General features: G+C 35.9%; 1 protein-coding gene across 2 annotated transcripts in view; it reads left to right on the forward strand.

Moving 5' to 3' along the window:
* TAPT1 (transmembrane anterior posterior transformation 1) overlaps positions 1–27925 on the forward strand; it is a 48994-nt gene that overhangs the window by 11592 nt on the left and 9477 nt on the right. Inside the window, exons 4-11 of one of the 2 annotated variants that reach the window (XM_066317203.1) lie at positions 2390–2413; positions 11037–11199; positions 14973–15108; positions 15911–16008; positions 16180–16249; positions 24898–24978; positions 25813–25922; positions 27378–27437. In XM_066317203.1, the coding sequence (XP_066173300.1) occupies positions 2390–2413; positions 11037–11199; positions 14973–15108; positions 15911–16008; positions 16180–16249; positions 24898–24978; positions 25813–25922; positions 27378–27437 (742 nt within the window). The remainder of the gene's footprint in view (positions 1–2389; positions 2414–11036; positions 11200–14972; positions 15109–15910; positions 16009–16179; positions 16250–24897; positions 24979–25812; positions 25923–27377; positions 27438–27925) is intronic. The other variant, XM_066317204.1, reaches the window with a different exon arrangement.

Consider the following 27925-nt stretch of genomic DNA (forward strand, 5'->3'; position numbering starts at 1 on the left):
TTTGGCAGGTGCAATTTCATTATGTCTGTGCTCTATAAGTGGCTGGGTGCTTTTAAAAAAATTAACACGCACAATTCACAAAATTAGATTTCATCTTCTGAAATTACAAAAACTCAGCTCTGCTGTATTTTCTTTTGAGACAAGAACTTCCCTAAGTTGTTCTCTTTGAACCTTGTAGACTGTTCATACTTTATTAAAATATTCTTTGGCAAAAGTTTGTTGTTCCATAAAAAGTATGTGCCAAGGTAGACAGAGAAGTGGACCTGGTGGAGTTCTGTTTGAATTAGAGTCCATGGTGACAGGTTCTTAAAACTAACTCTGTCAGAGGTTGAAAGGTACAGTTTCTTTTTACAATTCTGACAATTTTTTTTTCAATATCTCAGACCCAGAGATTCTGGGTAGATTGATATTGCTGCCTGTTTTGAAGCTTTCATAGAGCTAACTTACTATTTTTCTTGAAAATGTGTTGCATACCAATAAAAGGCAATGTAGAAATATGGAAAAGCTCTTCTACATTCTTTGTAGAACACCTTAATATGAAAGCTAAAATTTCATTAGCAATTAGTGAAACTCTGATGAGACTTGCAATTTAAATATGTTTAAAGGCATTTTACGTCATCTGCACAAAGCAAGAAAGGATTTATGAGGGAAAGTGAGATTCTTTTCTCCAAGTTCTAGTTTTCTCAAGAAAATGCAGTAGAAGATTATGAATTTTCTTACATGTAAACATAGATTGACAAAACCTTTACGAGAGACCTCCCACACACACCTCATCTGCAGGTTCCCTATCCCCCCCTGCCAGGAGTGAGTCCAGGACCCTTTGGGCCCTTCCCAAGGGATGAGAGCAGCACCTGGATGGTGGAAGCCCAGCAAGATCCTGTTTTGTGTGAGCAGCACTCACATACCCCTCCCATGCCTCACACTGGAGCTGAATCCCACCGGGAGCTAGAGCATGGTGCTAATGACACCAAGGTTATGGGTCCAGTCCCTGTGATGGCCATTTACTTAAGAGTTGGACTTAATGATGCTTGGGTCCCTTCCAACTCAGAATATTCTTTGAATCTGTAAATTTTTTCATGTGGAAATAGATATAGATAGATTATAAATACATTTTCTTTTTTTTTCTTTTACTCTGCTCTCTGAAGTAAGTGAATTTAGGTCCTGTCAGCAATAACATAACTTCAGCTATATTGTATGTACCTCTTAAAATTCCCATTGACATGCTATGAATTCACAGATTTGTGTTTTTCAGTAGGAAATAAATAGAACAGCATTATTCAAAGAAAGAAAGCAAGCATATCTGGAAGAAATAAACAAATACACTGGCATTCTTCTTATGGACATTATTTATTTTTTCATATTATCAGGCTATTAAATAAATTTGAACCTCTGTTGCACACTTATTCCCAAGCCTATTTTTTTTTCTGAGAAATTTAGCTGTGAAATCCATAAACTTCCTATTGTCACCTGAAGATCATTGAGGAAGCTGTGCATCTGCCCACCACAATGTGTAGCTTTCTACCAGACAGGAAAAGAAAGATGGCATTCATTTTTTCTGTAGTATACTCTCAGATCAAGTACTCCTTTCTCCTTTCCATAACAGTGCATAGTGTAGCAACATTACAACCTTCTCTTTCTTTCTTTCTTGTAAATCAGACCGAAGGGAAGAGCACTTTCACTTCCTTTATAGGATGGAATGTGGTGTCACAGGGATTCCTCCTTGGTGAGTAAATCCTGATTTTCTTCTTCCTTCTGTGCTGTCAGCCAAATTCACACATCTACGTGTAATCAGTAAAAAGGCTGGTTACAAATGAATAGTGTAACTATTACATACAACATACCTCAAAGGAGAAACCAACACTTAGTTATAATACCAAACACATGAAATAGATTCAGTGCCATTTGTGGTAGGTATATTTTCTTATGTGACTTAACAACTATTTCCACAATGATGTAATCTTAGATTTAAAGCATTTTCACATAAAGTGCCTATGGACCAATTTGGCCCAGTTTAAAAAAGGATCTCTTGGAAAAACTATAGCCCCTGCTGTACTTCAGTTTATAGTGCCTTAAGCTTTTTGAGGTTTCTTCTATGTACTGCTTGAGTCAGGTTCCTAGCCATATTTTTGTGTGTACTTAGAGCAAGTGTTTTTTTAATGCTTAACCTCAGTCTTAGGGGGTTCAGAAAGTTCATTGCCAGGTATCTTAGTATTAAGACTTACAGATAATTCTTTGCATAATAAAATACAGCACTTCAGCATATGCTTGTTTATTGAATCAGTTATATTTGATACTGTTATTTAAAAAATGAAAGCCTAATGAAAGCTTTTTCTAGTTGTCACTTATTTGAAACCTCGTTTTGTTTGTTTTTTTTATTTTTTTGAGACAGCTCTCATCGGGGCCTAACAGCAAGGTTGGTTTTGTTTCATTCTTAGCATGGTCTCGTGCTGTATTGTGTGCATGTAGAGGCTTTTTATTGTTTGAGAAATGCAATGCCACCTAAACTTGGCAAGCTTGGCTCTCAGTTTCTTAGAATTCTTATTTGAGACATATTTTTCTTATCGGTCTGTATAATCACAATTTTACAGCAGTGAAGTCCTGCATACTCTAAGGTGTACCTCTTCTTAAAATCAAAAACTGAAAATTATATATGCTCAAAATAGCTTCTTTTCCTGAAGCCAAACTTGAGCATAATTGTGGGAAAATATTTCCAATAGAACACATAGTCCATTTTAAAAATTTTAGTGTGTAGCTATGTAGGCAAGTATGCCCTTCAGACAACCTTGCTTAGATTTGTTTTCCCTAGCATCTTTACTTATGCTAACAGGAAAATATCCCCTTATGTGGTAATGTAGTAATTTTTGTTAGTACTTCATGTAAAGTTAGAAATTTACGACACCACAGTTCATTAATGAAGGATATACTGAAGAATTGAGAATTTGATAGAGTACATGTAAAACAAAATCCCATTGTTCAGTTTCTGTGCAAGTATATTTAATGTAAAATGGAGAAAGAAAAAATACCTAAGCAAAACTTGAGCGAGACCACCATATCAATAACTGAAATATATGATTATAAACATCAGTGGTTGCCTGCTTGAAGATGTTAGCATTGAATAAATAATACAGTCAGAAGAGGTTTGCTGTAAAAGACATGCTTGAACTTGTAACATGCTAAAAGACTTCTTCAGTGCATTATTAGCGGAACAATAAACCCTAGTAAAAAGGGTTTAAATGACAACATTTATAGAAACATTAGTGTTACAAAAGCTTTAAAATATATTTAGATGAAAATACCCATCTAAAACATTTTTGCAGTGACAGTCTATTCATATTTTTAAATTACTGTATATATGACATTAGTTGGAAATTTTGTATGTGTTGACTTCATAGGAGTAGTTGTTTAGAGTAATCTGAATCATTTGGATGAGACTAAATAGTCTTAACTAAAGGAACCGATTAAAATGCAGTGAATTGTGTTAATAAGCATGAAAAAATCTGTAATGTCTGTTGATTTTTAAAAAAAACTAACAAAACTATCAGGACCCAAACAACTCTAAAAGATGATTGGAAAACCATATGTAATCAGACTAGTGAAGAATTGAGGAGCACCAGGAAGCCTGGCAGACAAAAATAAAGAAATCATATGACATCTTGTGACAGTTCGTGTAGTTAAGTTTAAAATAATATATTCAGAGTGCATATGGGTTAGATGCCAGAGTGACTAAGTACTCAGACAAGTGTAGTTGTCTTCAGATTACACAGTGTAGTGAAAGAATTGTTCGTTTTGTATTGTCAGTTACTGAAAAGCATACCAGAAACAACTGTAGTGAGACTTTTTTTTAGACATTTTTATCCAGCAGGAACAAATTTCTCTTGATCTAGGTTGCATTTCATGTTCCAAATGGTTTAACTACTTTAAATTCAATAAGCAAGGCTTATTAAAATACCTATCACACAATCTTGGTTTTCTTGGAAACCACTTGCTTAATAAGCAATTTGTGCATTAGCTACTTGTGATTTTGAACATATTAAAGTCAAATGTTGGTAAACTGTTTTATTTTTCATAACGCTCTGCTTGATGCTGAGTGACTTCAGTTGTACAGGTGTTGGAACAAAAGCCAGTTTGGTGGGGTAGATAGCCAATACTTAGAAAGCCTTGAGCTGGTTTGCGTCTTAATTAAAGAGAAAGTTCTGTGAAATCTATGCTGTTCAGTAGGAAACATTAAAGATCAGTAGTGTAGGCATAAGAACCATCTGTGTCGGCATAGCCTGTGTGGATGATGGAAGCTAATGCTTGTCAACCAGTAGATGGAGACAGAACTCTTACTACTGTATTAAATATGGATCATGACATTTTGAGTATGATGTTAAATAAAAATACCCTGAAAATTACAGACAGGTAACTAGCTCCTTAAGTTTTCATTTATTTGAAGAGTTTGCTTATGATGAGCACTGGCTTTCACACTAGAGTTTTCTTCATTGGGTAGGTGTTTTATGTAGCTTGTGATATGACTTAATTTTGTAACAGAGGGGATTTTTTACAGGTGCTTTTCCTAACATCCGAGTTTGTGGGTAGCGAGGATATTTGGTAACATTCTAATTTGATAGTATTTTAATCTAATTTTATAGAATAGCAAAGTAATCCTTCCTAACTATTTATAAGGCAATTTGCTTGCTTTTAGCTTTCCAAAGGGAGAGGACATACACAGATCCAATGCCTTTCTAAACAGAGGAAAGACTTGGCTTTACATTTTCCAAATTTGTTTCATGGTGGACAAACCATAAATTGGAAAGTTTGAAACATGAGTATTAAACCTTGATTTTTATTGTGTTGTAAGAAGTAGTTTCTTCTGTAACAGACTGATTTGCTCAGTTCCTGGTTGATATCAGTCAGTGCATTGTGGAAACTTTGCCACAGTTTGACTTTCAATTGCTTTAAATATTGCAAGATAAGCATTGAGTGTGGCATGCTTCTGCTTTTTTAACAATTGACTGGACTGAAACAGAAGCATGCTGTGGTGGAATAGGGAGGTATAGTAAGTAGTATGGCTTGCACATCCCTTTATGTTCAAATGAATGATAAGCTTGTATATTCCCTTAAGTATGGATTTCTGTGTTTATGGTATTTTAAGAACTAAGGCTTTGTTTCAGTGGGGATTTTCTGTCAATTAGTAGATTGATTGTAATGATAAATATAGCCAAAGGGTGAGGAGTCAGAACATCTTGTTAAGTACATGCTGTAGAATGGTGAGGTCTCTGTGTGGGTTTTTTTTTTCTGTGTCGTCATAATTTGCTGGTTAACATTACAGTGCAAGAGAATTTCGCTGTAGAGGAATGCTTGGATTTTCACTGAATTCATGCAGATTGAAGGATCATCCCACATTTAAACATTTGGGTGTATTCAGTGTTAGTAATAGTAAAGCAATATAAGATTTTACAGAGTGGATAATAGAATGGATAAGTCTTACTCTTTAGTATTAATGTACTTGTGTATTTGAAGAAGTTTTAAAATTTGATTCCTTGATAGTCTAGGGTATACAGCTAATATGGGAACTTGAGATTTAGCACAATGAAACCACTTGTAAAATTTTGTATAAAGAATCTTAAAGAGCATTACTTGAAGCAAAAAATATTTGAAGTAGTAATGGAATAATCGTAGAATCATTGAATGGTTTGGGTTGGAAGGGACCTTAAAGATCATCAGTTCCAGCCCCCCTGCCACAGGCAGGGACCCCTGCCACTAAACTAGGTTACTCAAATAATGGCAAAAAATAATTAGGTGAAAAGACATAAATAATGTATCATAATTAGGTACATTTGAAGGGCAGTCCAAATGCCATGGATCCTTTTATTTACTGGTTTGAGGTGTGAAAATTGTGAGGTAAATTATATTCAACTACATTTTGAAACCATGTAACATTATTTCTGGAATCTGGTAGGGTATTAGAGGAGCTACATCTTGGACAAAGGCTCTACATGATCCTGTCTTTCAAGAGCACAATTCATTAAAGCCAGGCAAATGTTAATAGTTAAATCATTTGTACAGCATCACTCTATGCTTGGGATAGCTTTGAAGGAAAAGACTAACTGCTTTCTACAGAAAAATTCTACTGCCCAGTTTTTTACCTTGCTACCAGAATGCACTTGTATTGTTGTAGTGCTCTTTAATTATTGTTCTCACTTTGTCACTTATGAGAAAAAGACCCATATGTAATTTTCGTGTGAAATCTTCCTCACTGTCATACTTCATGCACAGCTGTATAAATATGAAGTGTTTGGAAGTGAGCTAAGCTATTTCAGCTTCTCATATCTCCATTCAATGGTTTCTAAAGTTGTACAATATCACAAAACCTCAGTGATGTCTAATTCTTAGAACTTGAGTGCCTGCTTTCAAGTGAGGTATTGAAATTACCAGCACCATGCTATGTTTTTCTTGTTTATTTTTTGGCCTTTTTTGTAGTTGTCATAGCTTGGCCAATGTGAGCTTTGTAATTGTTTCCTTGAGATTCTGTGGTACTCGTGATGTGCGTGACTACAGCAGTATGAGTTTGTATGTGATATTAATCACAAGGTCTGATTAGTTAGTGTTTAAGATGTCCTAAAAGTACTTTTCAGTGTTGGCATTGGGTAGTTACTGGAGACAATAAGTAAAAACATATATTGAGAAAAATGAATGCAGAATGCTGGGATGCTATGACAGGCATGAAATCACATCAGGCTGTGTGTGTTTATATGTATTAAGCAGCTTAATGCAAAGGATAGGAATGATTTGTGACAAAGATTAAACCTGTGTGCCTGATTGTATACTTAAACTGCAGTGGTCAGCTCTTGCTGAACACTGACTGTATCATTTCATTACTGCAGGCTTTGCAGTCAGTTCTATGTATTTGCCAAAAGGTGACAAATCATTAGACTTAAATCTGTTTACTTGATTGCCTTGTCTTTGTAGGAAATAATTGTCCCTTTTCTATATTATATTCAGAATCACACCTCAAAATCCTTTTTTAAATGTTATTAATCAGAGCAGAAGATGATTCTGCTGCTATAAAAATGCTTCTATGGATTTATGGAGTTGACATGTTTAATCTCTCTCAATTGGAAACATGTTGTAGTGGTACACTGTAGATTACTTATTTACAATATGAAAGGGTCTTTCCTAGTACACAGTGAAAGAACATTGGAATATATTTTAAATGCCAGGATCTTCTTACTCTTCTTACTTTCTAGAAAGCAGTTTTCTCTAGTCAATCTTTGCACTAATCCCTTGTAGTGAGTAGAGGGTTGAGATGCTGGCAGCCATTCTGTCATTCAACTGAGGAAATTGAAACTGTGAGGATATTTTTGTGACTGAGATATTGTGGTTTAGTCCCAGCTGGCACCTAAGTACCACACAGCCACTCACTCAAAACTTCCGTCTTCCACCCATGGGGAAAGGAATTGGAAAGTTAAGGTAAAGCTCATAGGTTGAGATAAGAACAATTTAATAATTGAAACAAAAAAAATGCTAATAATAATACTAAATATGATAATAATAATTGTAACGAAAAGAAGAAGGAGAGAGTCTAACAGAACCCTAAGAGAAACATTCCAAGAGAAAGAAGTGACAAGTTGTCCACCAGCCACTGCCTGGTACCCAGCTGAACAATGATAGATCCCATTCTGGGTAACTCCCCCAGTTTATATACTGGGTGTGATGTTCTGTGGTGTGGAATATCCCTTTGGCCAGTTTGGGACATCCTGTCCTGGCTACGCTTTGTGCCAGCCTTCTGTGCAGCTCCTCACTAATTGAGCAAGAGACGCTGAAAAAATCCTTGACTCAGGGTAAACACTTCTTAGCAACAACCAAAACATCCAGTGTGTTATCAGCATTCTTACACTAAATCCAAAAAATAGCTACTAAAAATAAAAGGCACTCTGTCCCAGCCCAAACCAGGACACTGGCTCTGAGGTTGTCACAGCATTACTGTTGGTTCTGCCTCTCATGTGGATGAGAAGCACAAGAAGTTACATAGAACTTTGAATAGAACTTTAATAGATTGTCACGTTGAGAGGTAGAATAAGAGGACTTCATGTTGTGCCAGGAGAGTTTGAGTGGATATTAGGAAAAATTTCTTCACCAAAATGATTGTAAAGTGATGGAACAGGCTGCTGCTCAGGGGAGTGGTGGAATCACCATTCCTGGAGGCACTTAAAAGATGCATAGTCTGTGGTTTAATGATGGACTTGGTCGTGATAAGGTAACAGGTGGACTTGATTATCTGAAAGATCTTTGCCAACCTAAAGAACATTATTTGAATGGAATCTGTTCTACAAAAGTTCAATTCCTGTAAAGCACAGCAATCAAGAGTAGTTGAGCTGACTCTTTAGGGCAGCTTTTGAATTGAATCTCAGTGATAATCAAGTTTGTTCTGTACACAGCACATTCTCAAAATCTTATAATCTTACCAGTGTATAAGATGCTGGATGCAAGTATATACACAACTTCATACAGAGTTAGTCACCTGAGATAGTTTTCAGAGTTGAGACCACCTTTAGAAAAGCAGTTGTGCTCCTGGTTTTATGTAGTTTCTTCTCCGAATTTGTAGTCCCCTGTGATGGTTGCTGAATGCTTTTACATTGGCTTCTCCTGAGCTGGTTCTACTTGAGTGTAGTCATACAGCTGAAAATCAACACAAGCAAAAGACTGATAGAGTTATCAGTGTGGAACATCTGCAACTTGTGACTGGTGGTTGAGCATCTTTGATGTTACTTGTAAGCCAGAAAACCTTTGATGTGGTATTTTCAGTCTGTATTGATTTGTGGACATCAAAGCGTTTTCCTGTGAGAATCCTTTTGGTCTCCTTCAGAAGCTTCATAAACAGATTCTACTCACTAGTGATTTCAGTAAGAGACTATCCTATCATTGAAGTTGGTACCTTGGAAACTGTGAATGAGATTTTCAAGTGGATGTCTCTTTTGTTGATCAGGTTTTCTCTATCAGATACTCCCTACTTGTCTAATGATGAGGTAGTTGCTGGCTGGAAGAGTGCTGATTTTCTGAGTAGTAAATTCTAATACTCTCTTTCACTCGTTAAGGCCTGAAATTACTGTTGTGGCATAATAGTACCTTTACCACTGTATCCCAATCTGTATTTCAGAGTTTGAGTGTTGGCTGGGAGACTTGTACAGAGATGACTGAATACACTTCCAAAATGGAGTAGGTTGGAAAAAAAGAATATGCTGTTACTCAGCATATGAACAGTAATCATAATCATAGGCTTGTTTTAGTCTTGTAAAAATTTCAATATATACCATTATATTTTAATGTCTATAATCATTTAAGTCAGATGTAATTAAATAAGGCAGTAAATTTTTGAAGTGTGATTTTACAGGTTGAGAAGAATGCATTTTATTGTGTGTCATGCAAAGACAGTCATAGGCTTTTTAAGCAGTGGGAAAAAGGTACATGTTCAGTTTTCTTTAATTTTTTTCAATTGATGTTTGCAGTTAAAACTCAGTTTGGGGACTGAAGAAAGGAAGAAAATTCACTGAGACATTTTGTCAAGGGCTTAGGCTGAAATAAGATAGAGTGTGAATATTGTTTGTTGCTGGAGGACTTCTGAAAGCAAAAAAATGTCTTTTAGAGAGAGAAAGCCCCTGTAAGCAGTTTTGGTATGCTGGACCAGGTTTAATTCTTTTATTCAGAATGTAATTCATTTTAATGCAGTTTATGCAATAAAAAAGTATATAATAAAAGGAGCAATTGCTCTCTGTTCAATTGCAATACTGTAAATCTCAGAGTTCTGAAAACTTTCTTGCTCATACTCCTAGCAAGAGCCTGACATATTTGCCCGTTGTGGAATGTCACGGTGTGGTTCCAGGAGTGATATAATATATGAATGTTGTTTTCAGGACATTTTTCTTTTGAATGGAATACAAGAAAGAAACACAAAGTGTAACATTCCAGCTGTGGTTTAAATAGAATGAGTGAGGTAGCTGGGATTTTTGACTTCTCTGCAGGGTCTGTAGACATACTCCAGAGGTCATAAGTAACTATTTGGATGTTTTTTACAAATGGTGGACATTTTTACAAGATAACTCTGAATTTTTTTCTAAACGTATTATCAGTTTGTGGGAACATTGCCTAATCACTGGATGAGCTAAGATTTAAGAATACAGAAACTGAAAATTCATAACTTGAATTATGCTAATTGCTTGCAACTTCTTTGAAACATTAACTTGCATAACAGCATTTCAGTATTTTTAAAAAATAAATACATTTAATAGAAATTATTTCCTCCTTTTTTATATTTAATTCTCAACCTTTTTATGTAATTCAAAGGCTTTTTAACTGCTTTGCATCCTATTAATACTAAACTAAATAAACAGACAAGTGAATATGGCCTTGCAATTTCATTATGCTTATGTATACTGTTGTGGCAATTGAGATAAAGCTATTTTCTTCCTGTAGTTTTACTAGGAAGAAATTGTGTAGTGATTCGTTTAGTCTCCTGGGTTACTCAGGAAAACTGCATTTGGTTCACAATCAACCTCCAGCTCTGATGTCAAATTGTTTGCATTTACTGCTGCAGAGCTCAGAGGTAAAAGAAGATACAGAATTTACAACCTGTTCCTCAGCATCTGGTTCATTATACTGAAATTGAAGATGACTGCTTCATTTCTTTTTGATCATAGTGAATACAATTTCTGTACCTGAGGAAGTCAAAATCATAGAATTGTGTGGAAGAGGGAAGGTAAATTAGAAACCAAAGGGCATGCATGCAGAAGGTTATTAAAAAGTGGGAGCTCTCAAAAAATACAGTGTTTTAATACAGGCATGTGGCAAGTCAGAGACTGTGATCCTGTTCATGAGTGTGATCTATAAATGGGTATCATAGTCATGGTGTTGGAGTGAAGGGCAGGGGAAGGGGCACAATAAACTACGTTAAAATACATCCATGGTGAACAGCTTCTGTAAATTCATATTGACTTAGTAACATCTGTATCTTGTGGGTACATGACATTTAGTGGAACTTTTTGCCCTTTGTATTTCAGTGACAGACGTTTGCTACAACCTGCTCAGGTATGTGACATGCTCAAAGGAGTTATATTGGTCATCTGCTACTTCATGATGCACTATGTTGACTACTCTATGATGTATCATCTGATAAGGGGACAGTCTGTAATAAAGCTCTACATCATCTATAACATGCTTGAGGTAAGAATGTTGGCATCAGAATATGAAGTATGCTTTTCTCATACTATCTAAAATACTTTGTATTCCAGTATTTGTACTTAGAATATGGCACATCTGGTATTCTCAGAAATCTGCACACGCCTAACATAATAAGCGTAGAATATGCACACGCCTAACATAATATGCAGTGAAATAGACAGGTTTGTGAACAATAAGGGTTTAGGTACTGTTTCATAATGCCTAATTTATGGAGCTCATTAATCAATTTCGTAGCAAGAAACTTGAGAAGCAGAAGTGTCTTATGAAACGCCAGGTAGTGAATAAGATTTTTTGAACTCGCCAAGAAAAGTAGAAGCTGTTGATTTGAAATAATGATCAGATCCTGAGAGAGAGCAGAGAAGGAGGATAACATAGAATCTGAGTTTTAATGCGTCATTATGGAAATACAGCTTTCATTGTATGCAAGGACACATATTACAGCTTTACCTCAGTCCTGGCTAGCAGACACAAGCCTATAAGGTGAATGAATGAATGTAGTGACAGGAGAAAAGGAAATTCTGTTTTCGGAGGGAAGATCAAGAGAAATTCTGTCGAGAAAAACAGTTTTTGTTTTGCTATTCATGTAAAGGATAAGATTTTTAATTGTATTTCTGTCATCAATGGTTCACAATGTAAATTATGTTTTCATAGGCACAATCTTATCTCCATCCTGCAAATATAGGGCATAGTAGGAATACGACCTCTTAAATGGACTCAGTCAGAGCTTTGTACACAAAAGTTATTCTGCTAGGGTTCTGGGATTCCTGATTGATACATTAATCCTTGTTTGAACATCTATTGTACCTTTGTTTGAAAACTGCTGAAACAGGGTTATATTCTGCAAAATCTGAATATTTTGGCAAGAAGGCATTTGTTCTTTCCTAATAAAATATGAAAATATTTCATAAGGAACACACTTTGTTCTACAAAGTGAAATAAATATCGTACAAGCCACCTCAGTTGTTAATTCATAGGGGTTTTGTTGCCTCTGATTTTACATTTGCTGAAAAATATGTAGAAAAATATTAATTGGCACTGAGTTACTATCTGGATTTTAGTTGTGTGGGGAAATACTCATGCATATATAGTTCTATAATTGATGAGAGATCATCACTTACTAAATAAATCCATGTGCTTAAAATAGTAATTTCTCCTTATTTCAAGACTACTTCAAATCACTGAGTACTGTATTTTCTCAGCTTTTTGTGCTTACCACATAATTTGAAGTGATGCTGCATTGTTTGCTGTGAATTGGAAGCCATGTGCCACCCTGTTTGGAATGAGGAATTTAATTACTTTGCTATGTTTGGCAGAACCAAAATTACGTTTTAAGTAAGAAAAATGCTGTGTGAGTTTGTTTCTTTTAGAAAACAGGGAAGTCTGTTACTACTCATGGTTATTAGAAAAATTACATTAGACTTTGGATTTGGAAACAGTCTTTAACTTCCATGGTGTCTTATGAAACCCAGCGTGACAAGCGGAGTGTGTGTTTTTAAGGGGCCTTTTTACCATGACAAATTGCAGCAATATTGGCAGAAAATGTTCATGATATCCTACTGAAAGACTTGGTTGATAGTCAGCTTTCAACTGTTTGAATATTGGCTTGCTTAGTCTACTTTGGTGATTTTTATTAAAAGTCTTTGCTACTGATGAAAGCAATTCTTTTAAAGGAATTCTGAATATGCCCTTTTTTTAAGCAATACACTTTACATTTTTCACAAGTTTTCAAAATAGGGAAAATCATTTTAGTCCAGTAAATCACTGAGCAACAGAGATGTTTACAATGTCCTAATGTTTTCGGCTGTTGGCAAGTCCAGGGAGTATTGTCCTGGACAGATATGAGGAATGCAAAATTTTCAAATTATGTGCTGAATGCTCCCAACTGACAGGCTAAGGGGAGCATTCAGCACATTTGGCTTAAATGACACTTTTCTTTTTTAGATTCAGACCCACCGGCTCCTGCTCCTTGTGAAGCCCCAGTGTGCATTACGTTGGTGACAGCACTCACCATGGAATTCTGCTGGAGCCTGGAGCCGGCATGTAGGGTTTAGGTAAGTCCTGTTTGGAAAAGCAAGCAACAATATTGTGTGGTGGGTTTTAAAATTTTCTATCCTTTCAGCAAAGAACCAAGGACTGCTTAAACAGAAAGGAAAGCAAAGCTACCATTTTATCTATTAAAACCCTCACAATATTGTGAACAAAAACTTACCAAACTCTTAAGCATTCTGTAGCTGGTGTTACTACACCAGGTGTAATTACTCAATGGGTCATCACAATGAGCAGGAACCAAATAATGCAGACAATCTCAATTTACAAAATCTAAAAGCCGAAAACAATGCCACTGTAAATATCTCTCAAACTGATGAGGTTGGGAGCTTCAGATTAATGATAATTGATCAGTTCATGGCTTTGTGCATTTTATTTCATGGGTGTTTCTTAGAGAGCAGCACATTGTACATTTACTTGAGGCATCCTGTAAAATTTTGTTTGAATTCAATTTTCATATTTTAGGAAACTTCATTCAGTAATAGTGTCAGAAATAAGTATGACTTCCTCACTTCACTATCTTTACTTTGAGAACTATTTAATTTAAAAAGTCAGGAAATTATTTGAAGTCTAGGTTTATGTTGTCCCAAGAACTTATTTTCTATTTGTTAGAATCAATATTTGCAGGTACATTGTGCACGTGGTTCTGTATTGCTACATGTTGATTTAACGTGTTGAAAATTGTTGTTTAACAGAAAGACACTAAGAGAAAATACTCCTTATCTTTCTTAGGTAGAGATAATCAATTTGTCATCTTTAACTGTTTCCATTTGGTTGAGTTAGTAAGCAATGAGAGAAAGCTCTTTTTTTTAGCCAGATATGTGCCAAGTTTAGTTTTTGAAGTTCTGATTTTGTTGCCCTGTGCATCTTGGTTTTAAAGTTACTGAACTGTAGCATATAGGCAGAAAAAAAATCTTCTTCCGTGTAATGGTTTTCAGTTTTATGTGTTAGCTGCTGATGCTGGGAACTGGTGGAACTCCCTCTGACCTTTCTTGCTGTGGTATTAAATTACAAGTTCAAAATGCTGTCCATATGTTGTCTATCTTTAGAATTACTGCTAGAGCATTCTTTTCCTGTTGGTGCATATATTCTTTGGATTATACTCCAGGTGTTCATTGTTTTTCTCAACATATTTTCCCTTTTTGGCAGACTTTCAAGTCCCTTTTAATCTCTTGGTTTTGTGTTATAGTACTTTTAATTTTGAATTCTGCTTTATGCAGACATTTGCATTAAGTATATACTTCAGTATATAGAATGCAGTAGAGCCAAGTCTAGTTTCAGGGTTTTTTGTACCTGTAAGCTAATGTCCCCTGTCATCTGGAATTCACTTTTCATTGTTGGGGTTTTTTTCCTATTAAACTCTGAGGGTAGGGAAAAATGTTTTAAATGGTTTGATACAACATACATACTGCTTTACCAAAGGCTGAGGTTTGAACTGTACTTGACAATATATGATTATTTGTTCTGAATTCTGTTGCAAAGGGGATAGTTAGTTTGAAAGGAAAAGTAAACTGCTTAATATACAAAAGGAACAGTTTTGCTGTGAAATCCAGAGAGAAAATGGAATAACTAAGTAATCAAAAGTGATATATATGAAACTTTTTTTAGATTGAGCTGTACTTTTAGTTTGAACTGTTCTTGAACTGGGCATACTCAAGTGTTGGAGAGAGAGGTAGGCAGTAAAAGGCAGTAAAGTTGTTCTTGTTTAGGTGGCTGATCGTCTGATTTCTTCATTTGGACAAGATATTTTGGATGCTCTTTATTGGACAGCTACAGAACCTAAGGAAAGAAAAAGAGCTCACATAGGTGTGATTCCTCACTTCTTCATGGCAGTTCTGTATGTCTGTATCCTTTTCCTTTGATAAATTGCAAAATTTTCTAAGTTAAATTACTGAGTAATTGCTGTGCATTATTTTATCTTAATACATTTGAAAAATTGATAGTATTCCTAAGTCAGTGTTCCTTTACTTGAAAACTGAGATTGGCAGCACCAGCTGATTAAAAACGAGCAATTTAAAAAAAGAATCCCTTCATGATGGTGTACCTATAATAAAATGACAAACCATAATTGGATATTTCATGGAAAAATTTATTTCTGATTTGTATTCAAGTATTTTGGCTCACAACGCCTTAAAGACAGTGGGGTTTCATTATTTAGTGGAATGTTAAATGCATCTATCTTGATTGTATTGTCTCAAAGAGATCAGATAAACTCATCCATATTCAGGATGCAAATGTTCTTGGTGTGAAATAATCTTAGAATGAATTGATGAATCTAAAGAGATACCATAGTCCAGTAGTTTTGATAATGAACTTAGAATTTTCACCATTTTTCCCTATTTTCTCTAAAATCTTTAGGCTGATTCTGAATCATCACCTCAGATTCTTTTCTTCAGATTTTGTTGACATTTCTCAAGACTAATGTCATTGAGTTCTTTTAGAATGAGAAAAATTAGCATCATTATTGCATCTACACTGTGCATGTATTACATGTAAGTACTGTCTTGCTATAAGTCTGATTTACAGGGATATGGAAACTTTCTTGTTAAACTTGGAAAGCAAAATAAGAAATCTGTGGTTCACTGCTCTTCAGTACTCTGGTGCAGAAGATTTGTTTCAAATATTCTTCCTTAACCCTGCTATGCAGTCCTGCATGCCATTCTTATAATGGTTCAAGCAACAACCCTTAATGTGGCCTTCAACTCCCACAATAAATCACTGCTTACCATCATGATGTCCAATAATGTAAGTATGTAGCTTGATCATATAGCTACCCTCATTTGTTTCAGAATCTGATGTTTTTGTGTATCATAGGTATTATATATTAATCTTTTTAAATAACATCTTTTTTGATCATATTATTTTTTGTATAATTTTTATGAGTAAAAACTAACTAACTGTTTCTAAAAATTGCAGTTTGTCGAAATAAAAGGAAGCGTTTTCAAGAAGTTTGAGAAGAACAATCTTTTTCAAATGTCGAATAGTGGTATGTATAGCAATGCTGATCAGGAGAAAATGTGAAGAAAGAGGCTGTTTATTTAATTCATTAATATATTTAATGTAATCAATGTATATAATATTATTCTTTCTATAAACATTTTACCTTGGTGCATTTGAGTGTTCTGACTTGCATTCCTCATGACCCCTTTTACTGTTTGGTTCAGTAGGATGAAACTGAGATCCACTTCAAGGAGCACTTGCTCCTTTGAAAACTTTGCAAGTTTTTATTTGAGGTGCTCAAACAGTGTACTGGCTTTATGATGAAATGCCTGTGCTTCCAAACGATCAAGTCTTCTGTTTTCAAAAAACTGACTTTATAGCATGCTGTATTGGCACACTCATCTCAGAATGCATGTTGGGTGGCTATGAGGGTGGATCTTGAAATACCTAATACTAAAACAAAGAAAAAAACCCCAAACAAACAAAAAATGTAACAAAGTACCTGCCCTGTGAGGGAGATACCAAAGATTACTCTGATTTTTGATAGGCTCTCAAGATAATAGGTAGAGAGTACTTAGGAAACATGCTTCTGGCACTTCTTAACTGTGTTGCTGCTTAGGATGAATTTTGGGAACTCAAACTCAGTGTGTCTCATGAGGAAAAGCTGTTCAGGTATCCTTTGATGGAGATTCTTCCTAATACTGATATCAGCTATGTGAAATATTTATTGAACTTTTTATTTCAAAGCCAGCAGGAATGATTGCACTTTGAGGTTGTGCTGGAGCCTCTTTGCTTGTAGTAGTTTTGTAGAATCTCAGAATGCCCTAAACTGGAAGGCACCTCAAGGATTGTCTCATTCCAACCCCTTGCCGTGGGCAGGGTCACCTTCCACTAGACCGGGTTGCTTAAAGCCTCATCCACCTTGGTCTTGAGCACTCCAGGGATAGGACATCCACAGCTTCTCTGGGCAACCTGTGCCAGTGCCTCACCACCCTCACAGTGAAGAATTTCTTCAGTATATCTGATTTGAATTTCCCCACTTTCATTTATACAGATGAGCAAAGAAAATAGAATATGTTCTTTTCATTCCAGCTCATAGTTTTTAAAGCAGATAACTCAAATGTGCAATATGTTAAAAAAAAAAAAAAAAGCTGCTAATTTAAAAACAGGTGATTCATATTTTTGTAGCACAAGTTAAATTTTCAGCAGGCTTTCATCAGGTTTTGAGTTCTCACTGTTCATATGACCTTTGTCTAATTCATCTGCAAACTGCAATATTACATGCAAATGTTTTGTCGTTCTTTGAATGAAATACTATTTACATAAAACCTTAAATATATCACAGAAAATTATACAACAAAAAATTGACACTAAATTTTAAGCTACTACATAGATGCTCTTAAACTTCCCTAAAAAAGATCTTCCCAGCTGTGTTGATTATCTGTTTATTCTGTGATAATAGTATTATTTTTGCTTCCAAGATTTATTTACTTATATTTTTAAAATCAGAGATATTTAACTTTACAGTGAGAATGGTAAAAATAAAATTTACTTAACTATTGACAGAAAACCTAGATAAGGTTTCTTATTAATGCAGAAAATAGTTACTACTATGCATCTAGCTCTCCTACCTAAAGATGAGGTCTCTTTCATGTTGAAATAAGCAAGGGACTGATATTAGAAATTGCTGGTAATTTCCTCCATAAAAAGAGAAGGATATCAGTATTTTATTGTTGAACATTGTTATTGAAGACCCATAATAGTAAAACCAGGTCATCCTTTATCAGTTGATGGAAGAAGTATTGCCATTCATTAAACAGTGTGGGGATGGAAGCAGTGAGTACATACATAAAAGAGTGCACAAAACAAGCTAATTTATTCCTTTCAAACAGATAGCTTTTCCTGGAACACCTTTCAGTATGGTTATAAATAGTAGTGTTTTTCTTCTCAGAGGTAGATAGCTGACAAATTTTTAGTAGATCTTTTCAACTCTTTCAAATTCGAACAGATTTATTGCATCGCTGCTTCAGTAAGGATGGTACAGTATTGTTTCACTTCATGTATTCTGATCACTTTAGTATCCTTTAAATGTTTTATTTCATGTAGCTGAAATGATGGTGCATCTTGTGTTGGCATACTATGCCAATTCTTTATCCTGCCCTGGAACTGAGGGTGCTCTGGTCCTGTCAGCTGAGCTTCCAGTTAGCCTTTGGAGTGTCTTGTGTGTCCTAGAATACATTGTGCTTAAACTGCATACCTGGGCTGAACTAAACTTCTGAAAGGAAACACTAAATCTAGGCACTCCCATATAATTCCCACCTTTCTCTGCTTCTTCCAGGAGTTTTCTGAGGTCTGCAGTATTCTCTAGGGTAATGATGGTAGCAGTAGCTGATTAAGCTTGGACACACTGAATGTATTCCCCTTGCCCCGCCTTCTCTGGGACTCACCTCAAAATTTCACTGTTGTCAAACATATGTTTTCAATTCATTGTAAAGGTACTGATTAGTGCACCGTAGCTGAATATAGTCATTGTTGAAGGGAATAACAGGAATCTCACAGGGGCATGTGAGGAACATCTCTTGAGTAGGTGAAACTCTCTTCTTATTTAATGTGTTAATCAAAAGGAAAATATGTAGCAGAAAAGATAAGCAATGACCACAAGAGTAGATACTGTGTTCAAGAGAAGTTACTACAACTAGAATTCAAAAGCAAGTTGTCTTGTGAATAGAAATGAACTGTGCTAGCTGTACTTTCTAAGGCATACCCCGTATCACACGATGAAATACCTTGCAGAGCCCTACCTGGCTCAAGCTTCTTATGTAGTAAGACATCACTGTGGGAAGTGCTACCAAGCTACCAGTTTAGATCTGGAAATCATGAAATCATTTTCACTTGGCATTGTGCTCAGCACCAGTTGATGGATAGCAAGCTGATGTGTGGCTGTATTATTTTTCCCAGTATTTACATTTCTGGACTTGGTGGAGTCAGTGATCATTCTCACCTTTGTATGACAATTTAAAATTCTACTGTAACAGCTAATTCACTAAAATCCCAAGACTAAAATAATGGAATCATCTACATAAAAATTAATCGAACAGGACATGAAATATGCATTAGTTAATTTTGTTACCTTATAAAACTAAACCTATTGTCTTTTAAGGGCAGATCAAGAAATACCTTGGGGCTTGTATAGCTGCTTGAGACTGCAGCTACAGAGTCTGAGACTTCAACCATGTTCCCACAGCTTTGATTTGTCAGCTGCAGCAGAACTACTTTGCATTGTCACCCTGACTTGCACAAGGAAATTTATGCACACCCAGGCAATCTAAACACTGTGGCCATTGGAAAGCACTTCTATACAGAAAACCTTTTATTTATTGTATCAGGAAGAAATATTTCCCTAAATTTAAATAGTGTATTCTCTTTTTGAAATAGTTATCTGTAAACTAATTTTGTAGGGTCAGTATTAGAGAACAAAGAGACCAAATTATAAAGAGAAGTTCTTTCATCATAGTTGAAAGCCTAGCATGCTGCCTTCCTTTATGCTTTTAAATGTCTTATTTTAATTTCAAGCTGTGCTCTAAATTAAATTTTTTCACAAAACTCAATTGTACCTCATACAAAGAAGTGCATTAGATATAGTGCATTAGGTTATTTCCTTCAGTTGATTGTTAGGCTTAAACTCTTCCTTGTTTTTTAAATCTCTTGTTTCAAAAATTTAACATATTTATTCTGAAGTTTTAGGAACTTAGATTTTCTTCTTTATAATTCTGTACTTTTTCTTCTCTGTTCTTTATTCCAAATTTATTGGTCTCTGACTTCAGTCACAATATTAAATAGCCTTTATTTTTACCTTTGGTCTTTGAGATTTGAACTGGTTTCTCATGTGGCTTTAGGTTTGTTAATACCATTATTCTAATCAAGTTGTTCTTTTTAAGGATGAGGGATTTGAAGGCAGGACTATGTTCAAGATTGGTGTGTCCTTGGTCATTTCTTGTTCAGTGTTTGATGCTTTCTTGTGTTCTGGTCACTTGTTAAGAAGTAGTTGGCACTACAGCTATTTAGGAGTTGTTGAGATGTAAAGCAAAAGATCTTGTTTCACTTTTTACATGCTACAATTTATAACTAGGTTTTCATCTAAACATATGAACAGTAAGAAACATGATAAAATTTCTTTTTTTATTCTTTCTGATTTCAGATTCCTGCATAATGTGTCAGGGAATCTGGAAGTAGAAATAGTTATGTGTTCTAAGACTATTTACCCCACTTCAGGATCCCTGTTCCTGGGATCTCACTGTCTCTTTTAGTTACCATTGCAAAGCACCTCAGATCTTCAGGGTTCAGTAGATGGTTGTTTGGGATACTGGCTAATTAATTACACTAGCTATACTAGATTCAGTGCTGTGCCAGGAATCTTTATTTCCAGTAACATTTGTTTCATGTCTTTTACAAGCTTTCTAAAAGCACTGATACCCTTTGGCACACTGAAAATTAATTGCTGGATATGCATTCCTATTTTTCAGGAGGATTTATGGAAGGGCAGAATGTGTTATAAATATGGGGATAGAATTCTATTAACATTGGAATGGCAGAGTTCATTTAAGTGGGGCCAAAGTGTTTGAAATCTGATTTGACTACATGCAATCCTTTTTTGGGCTTTACTTTACACAACCAAGAGGAAAATAAAATTCGTCTTGCTTTTTTCCCCTTTATTGCATTTATGGCAGTATATACATAGGCATTACATGGCTTTGAAATAAATGCTTACCACCTCTATTCGTATGACAACCCTTATATGCACATGTTACTTTCCTTAATGGAAAAGGGTGTATTGTGGTTAGTTTTTGACATGTGACCAAGTTCTGATGCACTAAGTCTTAGAATGTCTGATTCTCCCTTTTGCTTTACAAAATACTGAAATACATACTTTAAAAAGGCAGTTGAGAAGATTTAATCATATCACTTGCACCACTAGAGGATGCACAGGCAAATACAGGGTGATCTTTCAAAATAATCTGGAGTGTGTATGGGAAGTATGTAGTAAGATGTGTGTCAGGCTGCAGGGCCAGCCCTGGTTAATGTGTGCAGCTTCAGCATGGCTTTAGAATGCAGTCTATCAGTCATAGAATGGCCTGGGTTGGAAGGAACCTGAAAAGTCATCCACAATTCCGACACTTCTGCCATGGCCAGAAGTGACCTTTCACTAGACCAGCTTGCTCAGAGCTCTATCCAGCCTGGCCTTGAGATGGATTTCCAGGGATGAGGCATCCACATATTCTTTGGCAACCTCTGCAAGGGCACCATCAGCCTCACAATAAAGAATTTTTTAACTAATATCTAATGTAAACCTGTTTTCTTTCAGTCTGAAGTCACTCCCCGTTGTCCTGTCACTATGTGCCCTTGTAAAAAGCCCCTCTCCATCTTTTCTGTCGGCTCCCTTCAGGTATTGGAAGTCCACAATTGGGTCACCATGAAGCTTTCTCTTTTCTGAACAATCACAATTCTCTCAGCCTTTCATCATAGGAGAGGTGTTCCATCCTTCTCATCATCTTGGTGGCCTCCTCTGGACTCACCCCAGCACGTCTCTGTCCTTCCTGTGCTGGGTCCTCAGAGCTGAGTGCAGCCCTGTAGGTGGGCTCTCACTGTGGTGGAGCAGAGGGGCAGAATCTCCTCCCTTGCCCTGGTGCTCTCAGTGCTATGGTGCAGCCCAGGGCACGTTTGGCTCTCTGGGCCATGAGCACATGTTGCCAGCTCATGCCCAGCCTCTCATCCACCAGAATCCCCAGGTTCTTCTCAACAGGGCTGGTTTTGATCTCTTCATCCCCAGCCTATGTTCATACCTGGGATTGTCCCAACCCAGATGCAGCACTTTGCACTTGGTCTTATTCCATCTTTTGAGATTCCCATGGGTCCACTTCTTGAACATATCCAAGTCCTTCTGGATGACATCCCACCCTTCTGGTGTGGCAACCTCAGAACTCAGTCATTTGCAGATTTGCTGAGGGTGCACTCAATTCCTTCATCTATGTCAGTAATGAGGATTCTAAATAACACTGGTTCCGATATGGACCCCTGAGGGGCAGCGCCTGTCATTGATATCCATCCAGATTTCATGCATATTGTGTCATCAGCACTATGCATGGTATGTGCTGACAAGAGACTGGTCAAGGGAATAAATATATCTGAATTAGTATTGCATGTCAGGATTTTAACACTTAAGATCATAAACACTGAGAAAGTAAGCTTCTTAATCATGTCCTTGTGGAGGTAGCTGAAGACCATTTAAAATGTCATTGTCTGTCATTCTGGCTCTCATTTAACCCGGTCTTATAATGGCAGGGGCTATTGAAGCTATAGTATATCCTAACAGAAAAACCATTATGTGAAATATCAGTGTTACTAAGCATTGTCACAATGGAGAACGAAAAGAGATCACTTTTTCTTTCCACTTGTCACTATGCTGAAGCAGAATAGAATGATTTTCCTCCTGCTAGTACCTGTGCTGTCTGTAACTGATGACTATCACTGGTGGCTTGTCACTGTTTTGCCAGATTCACAGATACAGTGATATACTTTGCCTTTGTTGTTACTAAGACTGTGAGCAAGCATGGATCCAGGGATGTAGCTTCACTTGTGCCATAGTTTACCACATCATCCAAGAAGTGGCAATACATGCCACATGAAAATCCCCTCACCAGCTAAAAAATCCCAAATGTACATATACAGCATCAAATAAGTTCATAATGAATGATGAAACATTACTGTACATATTTTGTATTCTGGAATTGTAATTGGTATTAAGGACTGATTACCAGTGGTTGTTTTGGACATCTTGAAGCCTTTTTTGTCCTTGTCCATGAGGGTGAGAAATGAAATAGATTTTTGAATTGTTTGAGTTTACTGTTGAAGCTGCTGTAAAGTGCGCTGTGTGCCTTGCTTGCAGCTCTGACAGTTGATGAGAGGGATGAGGATGAAGAGTAGCAGCCACAGTCATTCCTCTCCCTCCTAAAAGCCTTGAACAGCTGTGGCAGCAGAGATAACAGATTAGAAGGGAGGCCACTGAGAACAGGGAAAATAAGAAGAGGGGAAAAATAGTTATCAGCCTGTCACCCAGTCTCAGAAATTAGTGGAAGAAAAATTTGTATTATTACAGCATTATAAGATGAATTTTAAAGCCCAGAATGTTCCTTCTCAATTTAATCCTGTTGACTGGTGAGCTAACATATACCAAGCAGGTAATAAATGTCTGGAGGATTAGCTTGAGACATGCTTTAATGTTAGGCCTGAATTAAGGTCCTTGCTTCCCAGCTGAGAGTATCTCTCTGTACAGGCCTCTCTGGGACCTGAAAAACTGAAGGTGAGATCTGTGTTTGTTATGCATTGCTGACCAATTATGTGTCATGGCAGTGTGGAAGTACGTGATGTGGGAAATAGAAGACAAAATCATCTTGAAATTCTGTGCAGGAGTGTCAAGCCTCCGTGATTATTTCCAAGTCACTCACGGGCATTATAAAGAATGTAGATCAATGAGTGCTTGACTGCGTTTTCATCCATTTGTGACAGCATCAAGTAGAATCTTGTAATTAGATTTTTCAGATAATACTGTGTTCTGGTCATTTGGGCAGTATTTTGTGAATTCAGAAGCATAGAAGAATGTACTTCACTTGTTGGAGTGTTACTGACAGGAAATCAAGAAATTATGGTTAGGTTTTACCTATGTCCTTTTTTCTACTTTAAATTTATTGTACTGAATTATTTCCTTTTTCTCCCCACCCCCACACATACATGCCATTCATTCCATTTTGAAAGCTTGTGCTTCTTCGTTCCCTTCCCCGGCCCATACTGACAGATGAATTTATGTACCCCAAGATGTGCCTGTTTTAATTGTGCATGAAATCTCATTCTTCTTGAATTCTGTGTGCTTTTTCTTTCGTTTTCCCAAAGGATTTCTTTTCTTTTTACTCCATTTTTTTAGACTTGCCAGTATTTCCAAATTTCAGTTGTAAAATAAGGGATATTATTATACTGCAGTAACTACAGCCATGAGCATTGCTGTTGGCCTGTAGTCAGTTAGAGGCGGTGGAAACTGTTGACACAAAGTCAATTTTATTTTTTTGTTGTCCAGCTTAATCCTTGTGTCTTCTTCTGAACATTTTTATTTCTTGTTTCCCAAAACCAGTAGAGAAACCCACACAATATTGGAGATGCTTAAGAAAATGATGTAACAAGTAATAACAGTGTCTTCACAGATTTTCTTAGTACCTCTATCTTCTAAAAAGACTTCTTTGGACTTCCTAAGTTATGATGACATTATGTTTTAGGTTTTACCCTGTCTTTCAATAATACAGTTTCAGGAAGGTGTTTTTTAACAAGCTAAAAAATGTGATGCTTCCTGAAGCAAGCTGTATGTGTCATCTCTGGAAACAAGACACCAAAATAGAAAAACGACTGCCTTGTCTGGGTGGCAAGTCATAGGACTTTGACATAGACTGGGTCACACCCTACTGCAGAAATCCTGTCCATGGTGTGGTTCCTAGCATTTCTCCTACCCCTTAAATTCAGTTAAATAATTTGTGGAAAATGTTATCTAATCCAGGAATTAATAAATGATATAACCTCAGATTGAGTAGATATCTTTGTATGCAAATAAATGTTTCTTTGGAGCTGACAGATTTTGGGTTTTTTTTAATCCAGATATAAAGGAGAGGTTCACCAATTATGTGCTACTACTAATTGTATGTCTAAGGAATATGGAACAGTTCTCATGGAATCCAGGTGAGTAAACTAGAAGAAAAACTCATGTGCTATCAAGAGCTGTCTCTTGCTTCTTCCCTCAATCTGAAAGATAAGGATAATCAACACAATTAATTAATAAATCTTAATTTTGTCAAATACCTTAGATTCCCATTTTTCTGCTTCTGGTATTCTTTTAAGAATGAGTGTGTTCTTTCTGCTAGAAATATGTATATTGTTATGCTATAAACATGTATAGTTATCTTTCAAGTTATCTTTCTGGGACGATTTCTTCCCAGCCCTTTTCTTTCCTTGTAGTACGCTATGAATGAAGGATGCCTTAGAAGGTGACCAGTGAGATTGAAATGTGATAAATATTGTGTTAAAAATACAATTCTTAATCTAATATTGATTATACTTAGGATCTGATGATATATTTGATAAATTTTGTGGAAAATATCATTTTTATTAAAACACTGTTTTAGTAATTTTGACCCCTGATCTGTGTGATGTATTTTGCCTGGATCTCATCAGTCTACCTAAATTTTACCTTAAGTATCTAAAACTGCAGATGCTTTGTCTATGTCTTACACATACTGAACATGTAGTATCTAGTACTTAAAAAGGCTACAAGAAGTAAAGGTTTACAAAGTGAAGAGTTTAGAGCCTGATCCTAACTGTGGTGTGATTGTACAGTACTGATAAGTTTTAAGGACAGCAATGGAATAAGCAAGAGTTTGCATCACTCACCACTCTATAAACTTACAGATTCTTCAGACTCATGAGGATTTTTCATTGTTGAATAGAATTGTTATAATTCTTTTTGTATGCTGGCATTAAATTAAATGGCTTAACTTGTTTCTTCACAACCTTCAGATCACCTTTGGGTGTTATTCCCAGATGTTTGCATGGTGGTTGCTTCAGAAATTGCAGTGGATATTGTGAAACATGCCTTTATAACAAAATTCAATGACATCACGGCAGATGTAGGTATCCTTTTGGAATGCTGTGTGCTATTTTAAATTGTGTTGAATTTTTCTGGGTTTGGTTTTTTTTTTTTTTTTAATTACAATTTTTTCCAGGGTAGAAAGTATAAAAATTGTTATTTTCATGTATTCAATATCATTTGGGATAGCTTGCTTATTTCCTGACGCAATATACTTTTGAGGATCTTTATAAGGTGTAACTAACACCTCTGCTTCTAAATTAGTAGTTCCAGATGCATAAATTATTGCAAGCCTTGTATAACTATATTAACTCTATCCTGGCATGTGTGTTAAAAGTGGAATCTGAAATCGGAGATATTTTTTTTCTACTGTCCCTAGAGCACTAATATGAAGTAGGTTATGGTAGTTTCCCACTCCTGAAATGTCTTAGGCTGCATATATTATCCAGTCTTTTTTTTAAAGCAGTACATGAGGTAGCTTCTTGTGTGTTGCAGCATGATGCGTGCACCATTTGTGTTCCACACTGTGTGAATTCAAACATGCTTGATAGATTTGTGAACATGAGAGTTAGTGTCTTTTCACTGTTAAAACCACTTATGGGGAAATGAGATCAGAACTTGTGAAGTGCTTTCTTTTTCAGCCTCTCTAAAGTAACTACATTGTGGGGCGTAGAAACAAGTGTAATAGATGCACTTAATAAGCTCCCTTATGCCAGAGGCATTTATGCATGCCCTACTTTCATATAGAGAGTGTGGAAAAGAGCAGTAATGAAGTCATGGTAGCCAAAAATGTAGCATGCTTCAGAGTGCTGAAACAGCTGGAGGATGGGGGTAGTTACTAGCAATTTTGCAGGGTTTATTTAATAAACTTTGTGGGGCTTATGTGTGAAGCTAAAGAATTATGGTTGCTAGGTCAGATTTTTTCCAGAATTATTAACACCTGCAGAGCAAGTTGTCCTGCCTCTATCCTTAGAATAGATGCTTCCTTTCTTAATATGGTGAACTGCTTTAAAGAGAATGAAAAACTTAATTCATCTTCAGATGCAATTTGCTTTTTTCATAGGATCATTTGCTTAGTGTATAAGAAAGTTCTCTCATTTGTTTAATTTAATTCCAGGGCTAGCTTTCCTGTAGCTTAAAAGCAGTTATGAACTGTGAGGGGAAGAAACTAAATGTGATTAATGTGATTTCTGTTATTTTGTGTTTCTCACTATCCTGCAATTCTGTAACTGTATGAAGTCTCATTCAATTCCTAAAGCATAGCATAGTGTTGTTTGTTTGTTGTGTGTATATATATATGCAAATTACTTTATTGCAGAAATAGAGATTCATCTCTTGAAGAGTATAGTTAGACCTCAGAAAAACTGGCTTTGACTCTTGCAGCAAATGCATAATTTTGTAATATTTTATGAAAATACTTCATTAATATCTGTATTGGTTTTATAATGTGTGACAATAAATTAATCACACATCTGATGTGCTGGACTTTTTCCAGGTCTACAGTGAATACAGAGCCAGTCTTGCATTTGACCTTGTTAGCAGTCGACAGAAAAATGTAAGCCTGAAAATAAAATGCACTTTCCTGTATTCACTAACACAATTGTTACAAGGGGGATATTGGAACAAACACTTAAAGAAATACATGCAGTTACACTCCCGCAGCGCTGAAACTCTGCTCTTGCTTTAATAAGAGAGAACAGAAATATTTCTGTATTATTTATATTATTTTTATCCAGTTGTTCAGGTCAGTTTGAGCTTTATTTACTATACTACTGAATAGTCTCTTCCAAATACACTTACAGTAAGGGGCCAGTTGTAACAACTTTTTATTTTTGACATCCATGGGAAGTAAGTAAACAAGGTAATTTTAGATTACTGTTTTTTTTCATGGGTAAGTGTATTTTGATTCATACCTGTGTTGTTAAAACACAGTATTCATTAGGAATTTCTATTTCTTTACAGACAGAGTGCACTGATGTTTAGAGATGTTTGCACTATGCATGTTACTGTCATGTTATGGGTATTCATAGAACACACAGACCA

Source organism: Sylvia atricapilla, chromosome 4, assembly GCF_009819655.1.
Source record: "Sylvia atricapilla isolate bSylAtr1 chromosome 4, bSylAtr1.pri, whole genome shotgun sequence".
Taxonomy (NCBI): Eukaryota; Metazoa; Chordata; class Aves; order Passeriformes; family Sylviidae; genus Sylvia; species Sylvia atricapilla.